At 40.0% G+C, this 14,311-nt stretch overlaps 1 protein-coding gene across 14 annotated transcripts in view; it reads left to right on the plus strand.

The window, feature by feature from the left end:
• Positions 1-14,311, plus strand: part of DOCK10 (dedicator of cytokinesis 10) — a 233,745-nt gene that overhangs the window by 160,189 nt on the left and 59,245 nt on the right. For all 14 annotated transcript variants that reach the window (XM_073218047.1, XM_073218048.1, XM_073218053.1 and 11 more), the window contains exons 16-23: positions 2,226-2,305; positions 4,090-4,277; positions 4,783-4,848; positions 6,540-6,632; positions 10,395-10,518; positions 10,710-10,831; positions 11,198-11,284; positions 13,891-13,983. In XM_073218047.1, coding sequence (XP_073074148.1) covers positions 2,226-2,305; positions 4,090-4,277; positions 4,783-4,848; positions 6,540-6,632; positions 10,395-10,518; positions 10,710-10,831; positions 11,198-11,284; positions 13,891-13,983 — 853 coding nt within the window. The remainder of the gene's footprint in view (positions 1-2,225; positions 2,306-4,089; positions 4,278-4,782; positions 4,849-6,539; positions 6,633-10,394; positions 10,519-10,709; positions 10,832-11,197; positions 11,285-13,890; positions 13,984-14,311) is intronic.

The following is a 14,311-nucleotide window of genomic DNA, read 5'->3' on the forward strand; positions in this document are numbered from 1 at the left end:
AAATGCCTTTGGAGAAAATGATAGCAATGAGTGCTAAAAGAAGGAAAACATAAAAGCCGCAACATTTTTAAAGGAATCACCGGACATTCAACATCTGATGGTGATAAGATCTTTCGTGACAAATTCACACCCTTTGCCCCTTTCCCAAATGTTAATTCTCTGCCTCTCCCATCTAAGAATCAGTAATCTCTTAACAATTGACTTTGCTGACCCAAAACAAAAATAATGTATTACTGTGAACCAGCATGCGTAATATTTTCTGTATCTTCAATAGAAGATATGCTTTTATTTAACTAGAAGGGAAGTTTTCCCAGTGTTCTTTTTCGTTCTGCGTAAATATAAACCTTAACAAGCAAAATACAGGTGAGGAGTTCCTGGACCAATAATACTTCTCTGTGAGCCTGCAAATGCCCTCCTTATGTGGGCATACCCCTTGTTGACTTCATCACACTTGTGGCCAAACCCCGGCCAGTCTTCCCCAAAGTTTTTACAGCCCCTAAGTGGAAACTAGGGGCACCTTTCCTCTTTTCTTTTTTGCCCAGAGTACAAAAGCATGAAAAGCTATAATGCTGAACAGAAGGGAATGGGCAGGAGGATTTGGGGTAATCCGATATAAACAGAAGACCACATTCTCACAAAACCCACAGTATCAGTGTTAAGCAAAGAAAGTTAGCATGTGGCACTTAGTGGGCACATAGAATACTGATGAGACATTAAATTATTTCAAGGTCACCTCATACCTCTTGACATTTATTCCCAGGAGTGTGTTGATAAACATCTATGAATTGACCCATTAGGGGAAAAAATGATTGGTGCTGATGGCCAGTCTCTATGATATAAACTTTCCTACTGTTTCTGATTTCAAGCTACCAATGTAGCTTCATCAAACATGGAGCTGGGAGGAAATGTACACAGCATTATATAACATTTCTGCTATAGAGAAGCATGGATAATCTTACCATGTAGTAAAATAATTAGTAAGTGAAGAACTTTGAGTACTTTCGGTGTTAACTATTACTCATTTAATGGTAAGTTTTTATAATTTCATTGTTAATAATGACTGTCTCTAACAATTGGCAGGCAAAATAACTGAATATTTAACAGGCAGCTCTCATGAGCTGGGAAGAGCTGGCTCTGATCTAACCAGCACTGCAATTCTTCCACCCCTCAAAGTAGATTTCCTGGGAGATACAACACTTGAAACTGTTATCAGCGGCTCTCACCTTACACTTACAACAGTGGGAGAAAGCAGGAACACCAAGATCAAGGAAAGGCTCCTTGTCCTCTTGATTGTTGATAAAGAGGGAGAAAGCAGGCTGTCCACTTAGCAATGGCAAAGGAGACCAGCCTGGCTCTCAAAGCTTCTTAAAACTCCTCATGAAAATGAATCACTTACCATTTACAACAACATGGGTGGAGCTAGAGGGTATATGCTCAGTGAAATAAGTCAAGCAGAGAAAGACAAATAACAAATAATTTCCCTCATTTGTGGAGCATAACAATGAAGCAAAACTGAAGGAACAAAATAGCAGCAGACTCACAGACTCCAGGAAGGGACTAATGGTTACCAAAGGGAAGGGGTGGGAGAGGGTGGGTGAGGAGGGAAGGAGAAGGGGGTTGTGGGGTATTGTGATTAGTGCACATGGTGTGTGTGGGGACATGGGAAGACAGTGTAGCACAGAGAAGACAAATAGGCACTCGGTGGCATCTTACTACACTGATGGATAGTGACTGCAATGGGACATGGCTGGGGGGACTTGATAATATGGGTGAATGTAACAACCACATTGTTTTTCTTGCAAAACCTTCATAAGAGTGTATACCTATGATACCTTAATAAAAAAAAAAGAAAATGAATCACTTAAACCAATTCAAATACTAGTACTCTTTATTAACAAAAACTGTATATTCACTATCGTACTTATTTTGCCATTTATATAAATGCTATCTGACATAGGTGCGAATAAATTTAAAACATTCTTCAGAATATCTGTAACTTGACCCCTCCATGATTTTTATTTGCAATATCACCTTAATTTTAGTTTTCAAATTAAAACTAGCTAAATGAAATCACTCACAAGCTTGTTTAGGGTCTTACTGCTTAACTTATCAAAGCTGAGAATTACAGGTGACAGCTTTTTTTCTTGACAACTAGAATAATTCAGTGTGTGTGTGTGTGTGTGTGTGTGTGTGTATTTGTGTTTCTATGTTGCCTATTTTCACAGAGCTGAGAGAATAAGCAAAATGCAGACCATCCCTGGAAGCCTAGATGTTGCTGTTGACAACATTCCTCTGGAACATCCAAGTACGACGATGATGTCATGGTTTACTTACAGAGTATTGACTGTTAGTTGGGTTTTTCGGCTGATTGTTTGGTTGCATAGTTAGTTTGTTACAAAGGTTTGTTTGGGCTTTGTTTCCTTGGATCTGGGGATAAATGGAATTCATTATCCTATAGAAAGGTGTGGCTTATTTTCCCATTAAGACAGACATATGGTCTTACTGCCATGTGTCCAAAGGATTGTAGGACAGGAACTGTATTCAGGGTAACCTAATATTTATTTGATATGCACTGTGCACCTAGCAAAGTATTAAATCCTATCATTTAATCTTCAAAACCTTGGAAGGTTGAAAATAAAGAAAGTCAGGTTCTGATAGATTGCTAAACCAGTAACCCATAGTGGGAGAATTTATATTCTATCCAGTTCCTCTGACTCAAAATAGAGGGCTGATTCTACCACTCTGTGCTGGCAAAGGGTTACTTTGAACATTCTGCATAGGCACTCAAATGCCCATGCAGTCATTAGAGCTGGAATATTTTGAGTCTTATTATGCAGAGACCATACATCTTTTCGAGAATATGGTCAGAAGTCCCATTTCTCTCAGTGAAAATTTGAATGTCAGAAGGAGCTTTAATTAACTATGAATAAGAGTTCAAAAATTATTTCTTTCATAGTCAGATTGGTTTATTTTGTTTTGTTTTGTCACTTCTGATTATGCCTTTTAGTGGCTTTCTCAGTGATGTGAAGAATGATAAAGACATCCTAAAATGGGTTATGAACAGGAGAGGATCTTTACCACAGGATATTTGAATTACCAATAACACTATTAGGTTTTTCATTCTTGTAATTTTTCCACAAAAGATTTCAATATGAAAAAAATGAGCATTCTGCTATAAGCAAAGGCTCCAAATCACTTTTCTATTGATTGGTGTGAAAAAGCAGAGGATAAACAAGGCCATTTCCTCTACCTGACTTGTGGGATGTGGTTCTTACCTACGGCAAATAAAAATTACAAATGAAAATGCTGGAACAGTCTTTCTGAAAGGACTGTAGGACATTAGAGAAATCTGAGCATATAACAAAATTATTATAACTGATTTTTGAAAAGTAACCTGTAATCTGATTCCTAAGCTTATTTAGCTCACCATTTTGCCTTTTTGAACAAAGGATGATTCCAGAAGGGGTAAAAGTCTTGCTATCAATCAGTACCACTGCTTCAGCCTCTGAACTGTTTAGTGACAGAACTTTGGATTTATAAATTCATAATGGTCTTTTTTTTCCCCCTTAAGCTGTTCTTACAAGGTTAATCATAAAGGATTATAAAAACTAAAGATAAAAATAAACTACATACAAAGGGGACTTAAGGCCTATGTTGTGAAATCATTCCATAGGGAAAAATTACTATTAATCCTTTGGTAATATCAGTAATAGACCCATTAGGCAAAGTTTTATTCTGCCATATATCAATATCTGTATTATTTTTATAGTGTCATAGTAAAGGTCAGTTCAGAAGATCTTTAGCTAATATGACTTTTTATATGACTCTTTATACAAAAAGAAAATAGATGTTAATCCATCCAAAAGATTTACCAGTTTTTTGAGGCATAAATTCTTATATTAACTCAATAGCTTGGTTATGTCTGATGCCTACCACCTGCAAATTTTTCATGTTAGCATAACTGAACGCGAATGTGTATACAAGGGTGGAGTTTCTATTTTAAGTGGATTCATTTTAAAGTATATTAAGTGTTGTTCACTTAAAAACAATCATATGAAATGACAAACTCTTATTTTCTGATTTTTAAAGACTGTGTAACATCGTCCTTTATCCCTGTCAAGCCTTTCAATGTGACGGCTCAACCAGAGCCTACAGTGGAGGTAGAAGAGGTTGTCTATGACTCCACAAAGTACTGCCGTCCTTACAGAGTATACAAAAACCAGATTTACATTTACCCCAGACACCTCAAGTATGATAGCCAGAAATGTTTCAACAAGGTATGGTGTGTTTCTGAGATACCACCCTCTCTCTACACCCTTTTTAGATGATATTAAGATGTTTTCGTGAAAGTTCAACTACAAATTGCCATAGGACAGCACTTTGGAATAAAAAAAAAAACCACTTGAAGAAAATACTTAAAAGGGGGAAGTCATGAGTTTCAGCTTAAAAGTATTTAAGGATACAGTTTTGTAACATATTAATAATCCTTTCTGAAAACAGCCCTAAATCATTTTGCTTTAGACTTCCAAGATACTCTGAAAATAGCATGCCTGGCCTCTTTCAAAATGAGTTTTTTCTTCTTTTTCAAATAATCTCTCTAAAATTATTTCTGCTATTTCTGAGCACTTGGATATGTCACAAGAAAATGTTGGACAGTCTACATTTTTCATATTTAATTAGAAGCTAGTTATTTTAGGCATTTGGGGTTTTTTAATGGGGTTTCTTTTTTGGTGTTACTTAACAAGAAATTACAATTTTGATTTTCCCTCCCTATAATTTCAGGCACGTAATATAACCGTATGCATTGAATTCAAAAATTCGGATGAAGAAGGTGCCAAGCCCATGAAGGTGAGCCCAGTCTACAGGGGGGCGGGCATAAAAGGGGGAGACAGGCAGGGTTCTCTCCCCCACTGAGAGGCTTCTTCTTTGAGTGTGGTAGAAAGAGGAACAATCCGATACATTTGTTTTAGATTTCCTAAAACGTACCTGATTGACTAGCCTTCATTAAGCAGATCTATTAGAAATGCCAGTCTTGTGGCTCTGCTTAGCTTTTCATGATTTGGAAAAAAAGGAAACAATTCTAGCGTGAAATACATGCAAAGATGCCCCCCAGGAAAACTTTGCTCTTTTCAAAGATTAACCTGCCTCTCAATTCAGCATGGCTGATTTAAAATGCCACTTCCCAGCTGGCCTTTGTGTGGCCTGTCCAGAAGGGCCGCTGCATACTGGCCTGATGGCTAATGCAGTGGGCCCATGGGACGCTCACATTTATGGGGGGTGCATGTGGCCAGCTGCCTGAGGAGCCGGGAAGTGGCTCTGGGAAACTGGTCCTGTTTGTTGATCACACGATTTAATAAGACCAATAAACTATGAAGTTTGTGTGAACTGTGCTGCTTTAACCTATAAAACTGCAACTGGATTACATTTTTCAGAGTTCCTATTTGATACATATTGTTTTTATTTTAGGAAGTTCTAACAACATAAAAAAGAACTATAAAAATAGAGAGGACAATTATTTTTAATGGGCCGGTGGCCGGGTCTTCCCAGTTTCAGTGAATCAGAGGAATGAGATAGTAAAGAACAAAACTAATTTCTGAGTAACCCCCACAAATATCTGAGATAAAGCACTCTGCCAGGTACCAATTGTATTCTCTATGCTAAGAAGGTTTATAGCATTTTTTGGAAGAATGACAATCAATTTCAGTGATGGAATGAATCATGCAGAGGAGAAAGTTCTTTAAAATAGTCTTGAGCCCTTCTCAGCATCCACAGGGTCCAAATTGTACAATATCATTAGCATCAGGAGAGAAAATGAAGTGAAATGAAATTATCAGGCAAATAAAGGCTATGATGAAGCATGCCGGGCCTGCTAGGGCAGTGTTTGTGTGAGAATTCTAAGAAAGAGGCACCATCACAGGTGTATGAGGCCCTATTTCATTGCATCACCCAGAGAAAAGCAGGCTCCAGATGAGAGACCCTGAGCCTTGGGCCGAGGAAGCTTTTAGGTTGCATGATTAGGAAGCGCCCTGTCATATCCCGTGGCCTGAGTAGGGATTGGCATAGACTAGTCGTACAGTATATAGAGCCTGGAACCCAACCTTCCAGCATTCTTGCTTGAGGGTTGGGATGACCAGGCCTTATGGTCACCTAGGACTGATTGTCTTAAACTCTAGACCAGAGCTGAATATCATGGACCCCTTCAAAAGGCCATCCTGCAGGAATCAGAATTGAACAAATTAGCTCTTTACTCCTAGTAATCAAAAGTTAGGCAGTAAAACTGGTTCAGGTATTCAGTGTTGCTGTAATAACTACATGATGCATTAAAGCCTTCAAATTTTCATCAGCAGTACCCCATAATATAATAAATACAGGACAGCAGGTCAAAGAAATTCAAGGTTGATTAGATGTCAGCTAAGCCCGACAAGTAATAACAAAATTCATCTTTGTCCCAGGACTGGTAATGGAAGAGTTGTGGCCTTTTTATGCTCAGGGTGAATTTTACACACTCATCATTATTCAACTCATAACTTTTTAAACAGTGTATTTATGGAAAACCTGGAGGGCCCCTCTTCACCTCAGCCGCCTACACAGCAGTTCTGCACCATTCCCAGAATCCAGATTTCTCAGATGAGGTAAGCCCCTGAAAAGATGGATGAGTGGATTAGAAAATGCATAGTGATTGGCACTCTCTCCAGACCACACCTCAGACTAAGGAGACGCCTTGGCAGATGTCTACTTAACCAAGATTTAGAAGCTACATTCACTGACAGTTGCTACAGGAAAGTGTTGCACATTCAAATATTTCAGAACAGAATTGCTCTTTTAAAATGTGGTGTTTTTATGCTATCATTCTTTTCAAGTGGGAGTCATTGTTTTTTCTTTTATTTCACCAGTCAGTAAAGATTGTGTGAGATAGCTCTCACCAATCAATAGCAACATTCATATCATAATGGAAAGAACAAAGGAATAGATGGAACATGAGCCAACACGAATACTTATAACCCGCATGAACTTGAGTGACCTTGGACCCTCTCATCTCTGAATGTGGCACGGAGCAAGACACCCTGACTCACTCTCAAGACCCTCTTATTATGTGCCAGGCACCATGCTATACTCTATATATGCAACATGTCACTTAATCCCCACAGGGTTCTCCAGAGAAAAAGAGCTAATGAGTGTGTGTGTGTGTGTGTGTGTGTGTGTGTGTGTGTGTGTGTGTGTGTGTGTGGTGTGTGTGTTCGTTCTAATGGATTTATAATAAGGTGTGGCTCATGCCACTATGAAGGCTGAGGAGTCCCACAGTCTGCCATCTTCGTGCTGGAGACTTAGGAAAGCTGGCAGTGTAGTTGGAAGGCAAGCAAGCCTGTGGTGTAGACTGCAGTCCAGGTCTGAAGACCTGAGAGCCAGGATCACCAAGGGAAGGAGAAGATCGGTGTTCCAGGTCAGGGGGGGAAAGGCATTCAACCTTCCCCTGCTTTCTGGTTCTATTCAGGTCCTCAACAGATTAGAGGATACCCATCCACACTGGGGAGGGCCACCTGCTTTACTCAGTCCACCAATTCAAGTGCTTATCTCTTTCAGAAACATCCTTATAGACACACCCAGAAATAGTGTTTCACCAGCTCTCTGGACATCCTGTGGCCCAGTCAAGGTGACACAAACAATTAAGCTGCACACCTTCCTATTCCATAGATAAGGAAACTGGGGCTCAGACAAGTACCTTTGCTGAACTACACAACTAAAAGAGGAATAAGGACGCAAATGAGGCCATGCGACTCCCAGGGTCCGAAGCTTCGCCACTCTGCTATAACACATGTAAAATACTCACTGGGTCAATGATAAATTACTATACACATGTTAGTTAGCTTGTATTATAAAAAGCTTCAGACTAACAAATGTCAGCAACTTAATTTAATTTCTAAACATGAAGCAAAGGTCTGAACTAATGCAGCCTGCTGATATGCCTGAGATTAAAAATGTCACATCTTCTTATTAGTTTCCTATTTGTTGCTGCAACAAGATACCACAGTTTAGTGGCTTTAACAACACACATTCATTGTCCTACAGTTCTGGAGGCCAGAACTCTGATATGGGTCTCATGGGCTGATCAAGGTGTTGGAGGGCCTAGGAGAGATTCCTCGCCCTGCCTTCTCCAGCTCCCAGAAGCAGCCCATATTGTTGACTTGTGACCCCCCTTTCTGTAATTCTTACAGCTGTGTCCTCTCCTTCCCTCATCACATCTGTGCTCAGATAAGGACTTTGTGATGACATTGACCCATCTGGATAATTCAGTATAATCTCCCCATCTCCAAATCCTTAAGTTAATCATACCTGCAAAGTCCCTTTTACCTGTAGGGTACCACACTCACAGATTCCGGGGATGAGGACGTGGAGGACTTTTTGTGGGACTGTTATTTTGCCTACCTCACCTTGTTACACATTACACTTTAAAACTAATTAAAGAAACACTGGCGAAACCACAGACCTGCCTAACTATCTCCTTCCTCCACTTCCATTTAATGGTCTTAAGTTTTTTTCCCTGTAACTGCAGGACAGAAGTTGGAAAAAAAAATAGGAGAAAGAGCTATTGCATCATAGAATATATCCTATGTTGGTTGACCCCTTGGCAAAGCCCATGTGAAAGATGTATTATCTGTAGACATACAAGATTCAAAAAAATAAAGGATGTTCTCACTGTTAACTCTGGCTTTTAATCTCTCTCATTCCCACATGCTTCCCAGATTCCTTGTAAAAGCCATGAGCTTTTCTACAGGAGAACATGTACATAATGCACAGCTTGATAAACTCCCCTGAGCAGATTCAAAACTAGGTTTTATTTTCTTCTTTTTTATTGCCAAAAATGATCACATTCTTTACAAAAAAACAGATAATAAATTTTTTCAAGGAGCTGTTATAAAATAATGTAATATTTGTATTATTTGTTAAGTGATGGATATTTGCATTAGCACTTCATCAATGCAGCTCTAGTATTTGTTGTGTTCCCATGTGCTCTTTTTGTTGGCTAACAAAAGCAACTTTCTTTCTGTTGCATTGTTAGGGTATATTTTGAAATGTATATTTGCATATAAGGAACATGCAAACTTGTACAAACTTTACCATTTATCAAAATCACCTGGAAGGCTGCTTACCACAGATTACTATAACCCACCCCAGAGTTTTGGATGCAATATGCCTGGAATGGAGCTCAAGAATTTGCATTTTTCACAGGTTTGCAGGTGATGCTGAGGCTGCAGTTCAGGGACAACACTTTGAAAATCAATGTAATATTTTATTTTCTTGATTTGATCATGCCTTTCCTGAGCGACATGAAAATAAATTGCTAGATTGATGCAGAGTCATAAATAAGCTGGTAGATAATTTTCTTGGCTCTTTATCACCTTATTGCTTGATTATTCTAAAAATGACCTATTTGCTGACAATGAGTTAAAAGCAGCTCACATGCACAGGATCTTGGGATTCCAGCATGAGATAATTATCAGAAAATGTGGGTTCTTGTCCCAGAAGATCCTATTAAGGACTAGGCTATACTCCTAGTGACTCAGTGCCCCCATAACATCTCTCATCTCAGTTCCTAACTCTCTATATGTTCTCCTTCAGAGGGCTATTGGGGAATTAAATGACAGAGATTTGGGACTTGAAAAGCACTATACAGTGTAAAGGGTTTCAAAACATTTCATCCCAGGAATATGGAGTATCCTCTTCATTAAGTGTATACTTAGTATCTATCAGTTTTATGTGTTATGTTAATTCAGAAGAATTTATATAGCTACAGCATGGCCTCTTCACAAAACGTGATATGACTCTCATGTTTCTCAAACAATGTTACAAATTAGCTGGGGATCTTATTAAAATGCAGATTCTGATTCCGTATGTCTGGAGTAGTGTCTAAGATTCTGCATTTCTAATGAACTCACAAGTGATTCTCATGCAACTGGTCCATGCATGTGCTTTGGGAAGCAAGGGCTTACTGTTCACTCAATTTGTGTCCCTTGACGGTAAGTCCTCAATCTGTGTTTTATTTATATTCTACAGTTATATCTGCGTGTGTATGCCTATGTGTGCCTACCTGTGTGTGTGTGTGTGTGTGTGTGTGTGTGTGTGTGTGTGTGTGTGTGTGTTTAATTCAGACTCTGGTAGTATCAATTATCTGACGAGGAATAAAGAAGTAAACATAGCAACAACTTAACACATTACTGCTAGCAAGATGGATACCTATTGAGTGTTAAATCGATACATCCAACACTAACTATTAAATGTGGACCTAAATTTCAATGAAAGAATTTTTAAGTGGCTAAAGAGCCTATGCCTCATCTTGTTCTGGTCCTGGTCAAATGATTTTAAACTCAGTCCAGCTATTATTTCTTTCATTGCAGGTGAAAATTGAGCTACCCACGCAACTCAATGAGAAACACCATATTTTGTTTTCTTTTTATCATGTCACTTGTGACATAAATGCAAAAGCTAATGCCAAAAAGAAAGAGCTTCTGGAAACATCAGGTACTGACAAGAAGCATTCTGAGATATCTGTAGGTGTCATCCTTTAGACTTGAACTGAAAAGTATTTTAAAAGCTGAGATTTATTGAATTTTTTAAGTGAAGTTTTGTATTCATAAATGACAGCTTTATTTCTACCCCTCACCATAGAGGTTTGTAGTCAAGAGGTATCTCTTTGTTTTTCTTTTACGCAGTTGGATATGCTTGGCTTCCTCTGATGAAACATGATCAGATAGCTTCTCAAGAGTACAATATCCCAATAGCAGCAAGCCTGCCTCCTAATTATTTAAGCTTTCAAGATTCTGCAAGTGGAAAGGTATTGAGTGATACATAATTGAAGACAAAAAAACACATGAGCTAAGTGGCATGAGGTTATCTTCTTTGTGCTATTTATATCAGCCCAAAGACCATAGTGTAGTTATGAATTGAGGGTACCTGCAATATTTCAAATGCCTTGTTTAGTTTGGGGCCAGTAGAAATGACCTATTAAAAATGATCCCCGATATCACATTGGTCTCATATACCAACACAGCAGATGTATTCGCATTTCTTACTTTCTATCTCTATAGTAATGCAAGATGAATGGATCAGGATGGCGAATTAACATAAACTAAATGACCTACTTATTTTCTTTCTCTCAAATTGCCAGAGTGATATGAGAGTAACGAACTCTTTTTTGCAGCACGGTGGGAGTGACGTGAAATGGGTTGACGGAGGCAAGCCACTTTTCAAAGTATCAACATTTGTTGTATCAACAGTGAATACTCAGGTGAGCCTGTTGTCCTGAAATACCCACCTTCTCTAAGGTACAGAAGCATGAGGTGTCTCCTGTATTTACAGGAGGAGACACCATTTCACAAGGTGTCAGAAGAGCCAGTGATCAAAAATAGCAAAAGAATGTGTTTGCTGCATAATTGTATATATTCTCCCAGGAGACACAGCCTGTCTTAGCCCTTAAACTCAGGTGTCAGGAAAATGCAGACTGAAATGCCGCAAGTGTGTTTTATCAGGATGACACTCCCCTTTGAAGTATTGTTATTTTCCCTGACAACATCCAGGTGTTAAAAACTTGAAAAGTTAAAAATAACGACCTTGGACCTTCACCTCCAAACTAAGTGATGACCTTAAGTGGAAGGTCAAGAGGTTGAGCCACTTCGGCCAAATCCTGCCTCAGTGGCCCCGGCCAAGTCACTTCACCCTAGAGTTTTATATCCTCATCAGAGGCATGGTAACAATAAAATCTCTCTACCTAAGGTTGTGGGGAGGATCAAAACAAGAAACTGCCTGTGAACATGTCTCTTGAATTGTAAAATGCTGCACACATGTAATTATTGTCATTGTTAAATTACCACAAACCCCTTCCGTGGCAAGGCAGCTTCGTTTTACCATTTTGAGGACTTTTATGGTACCAAATATAAACTACAGAGCGAATTGTTGTAAGTACATGGCTTGTGTATTCCTCCTTTCTTACATTCAGCGTGTACCTGCTTTTCAGTTTCTGCGTTATGCTGCTTCTAGCCACACTTGGCTGCTAAGAAAAATGAAATAATCCGGGTATCATGCCTTTACTGAATCAGAATTTCTCTCAGGAACCCCTGGGGCCTCAAGCCAAATGTAATTCTCTTCCCCAGTCCTATGCGCATAACTCCTGCAATCCATCTGTTCTTTGATGCCATCAGCCTCAGTCCCACAGAATGGTCAATGTCCACCCAGTCCTGCTTTTGTGTATCTCAGAATGTCCCACTTTCTTTTTCTCACACTTCAGCTGCTTTCCTCCAACAGCCCAGGTCTCTCTGACTCACCACCAATCACTTTTCTGTACATCTGCTTCCCCTTTCCACCCACTCCACCCCTGGGGGCATTCATTCCTCCTTCCTCCATCTCGTTATTTACCTGAGTTTCCAAAGCTAAGGCTCTCTCTTGCACCGCGCCCCGCTTCTGCTTGGTTCCGCCAAGACCCAGTGATCCTCTGGACACTCAGCCCTTCTTCAGAGAGGAAAGGAATCGCTCCCCCTCTTCCTCCACGTCCCGCAAATGTCACTTTCTCAAGGAAGCCCTCCTTGTTCCCTGACCCTTCAGATACGCCAGGCCATCTTGTCGTACACCATACAGCACCCTGCTGTCCTTCAAAGCACTTATCTAATCATGATCAAGTAGGTATGTGTGGAAATGCTGGCATGGTGCCTGTCTCCCTGGCATAATAGGAGGCCCACAAAGGAAGGGACTGGGTATTTCTTGCCTCTACTGTATCCTCGTGCCTGCCAAGGACCTGGCAGTTAGTCAGCTTCCCATGAATAATTGTCAAATAGATAAATAAATGAAGCAAAACTGAAGATAGCTCACACACACACACACACACACAGAACCCAAACCACGGGCGCCCTTCTAGAATCAACAGATTCCAGAAAAACATCCATAATGTGTATCTTCACTAAAATTCTGTATCTCACTTCATGACCCTCAGCAGAGAACTTAGAAAATCCTCAAGGTGCCGCCCTCTCAGGAAAGAGCTTTCAAGGGCATATGAGTCCCACAAGCTGGGGGACTTAACAACAGAAATTTACTTGTTCACAGTTCTAGAGGCTAGAAATCTAAGCTCAAGGTGTCAGCGAGTTTGGTTTCTTCTGAGGCGTCTCTCCGTGGCTTGTAGGTGCCGCCTCTTTGCCGAGTCCTCAGACCATCTTTCCTCTGTGCGTACGTGTGGCCAGTATCTGCCTCCGTGTCCCAGTTTGCTCTCTTGTAGGGGCACCAGTCTCATTGGTCAGGGCCAGTCCAATTGCCTTGCTTTAACCTACCTACCTCTTTAAAGACCTTATCTCAAGTATGGTCACATTCTGAGGTACTGGGAGTTAGGACTTCAACATCTAGATTTGGGGAAGGAGGGGACAATATTCAACCCATAACAAAGGGTAAGAGTCAATCTGATCTCATAAGGTTAGTGTGGACTTCCTAATGTTTTACTAACTCAGGCATTTAAATCTGAAAATACTTCTGAGATATAAAGAGCACACATTCTCATGTGTGTTGAGGAATATGGAAGAAATATTGGAAGTCAGTGGAAGAGACAGGAGTGGGAAGATAAAAGAAGATAATTTTAGAAAAAAAAAGACACAGAGCCAAGGGGAGTAATTCCCCAGCCATTGCCATGTGGCCAAGAAAGAAAACAAGCCTATGAGACTGGGTTGCTGAGTGGGCCTTGTTCATTCAGGTCTTCAGTGAGCCGGGATGTCCAGTGATATCGTAAGCAGCTCCCTGACTCCCTGATAGAGCTTCACGCTGGGGCAGCTGCTCTTCAGAAATGCTCCCCTCTCATCACTAGGGTCGTTAAACAGTTTATGTGTCATCAGACATAAACACTCTTTTTTGCTGTTTCAGGATGCACATGTGAACGCATTCTTCCGACAGTGCCAAAAAAGGCAGAAAGATATGTCTCGGTCACCTACCTCGAATTTCGTCCGCTCCTGTAAGGTAACATGACAGGCAGATGGGTTCGGGGAGTCCAGAGTAGAAATGAAGTAAAGCACAAAAGCCCTTTACATTTCTCACTGAGTAGCAAACTAAGAGGTAATCATCACTGACCCTGTTTTTAAATGCCTTCCTAATTCACAGAGTAAATGATTTTATTTCACAATTCCTAAAAAGTTTATTTAAAAACAAGCGAACATCAGTTTCTCCAAAATAAAAATGATTGAAAATCAGAATCAATTGATTTTAAATTAGTTAATAATTAAATGCAGTGTCCTCGCAACCTCACCCCCGTGCCCGTAAGCCATGCTAAATGCCAGGAAGAATAAAG

The sequence above is a fragment of the Manis javanica genome, chromosome 12 (genome assembly GCF_040802235.1).
Source record: "Manis javanica isolate MJ-LG chromosome 12, MJ_LKY, whole genome shotgun sequence".
NCBI classification, from domain to species: Eukaryota; Metazoa; Chordata; class Mammalia; order Pholidota; family Manidae; genus Manis; species Manis javanica.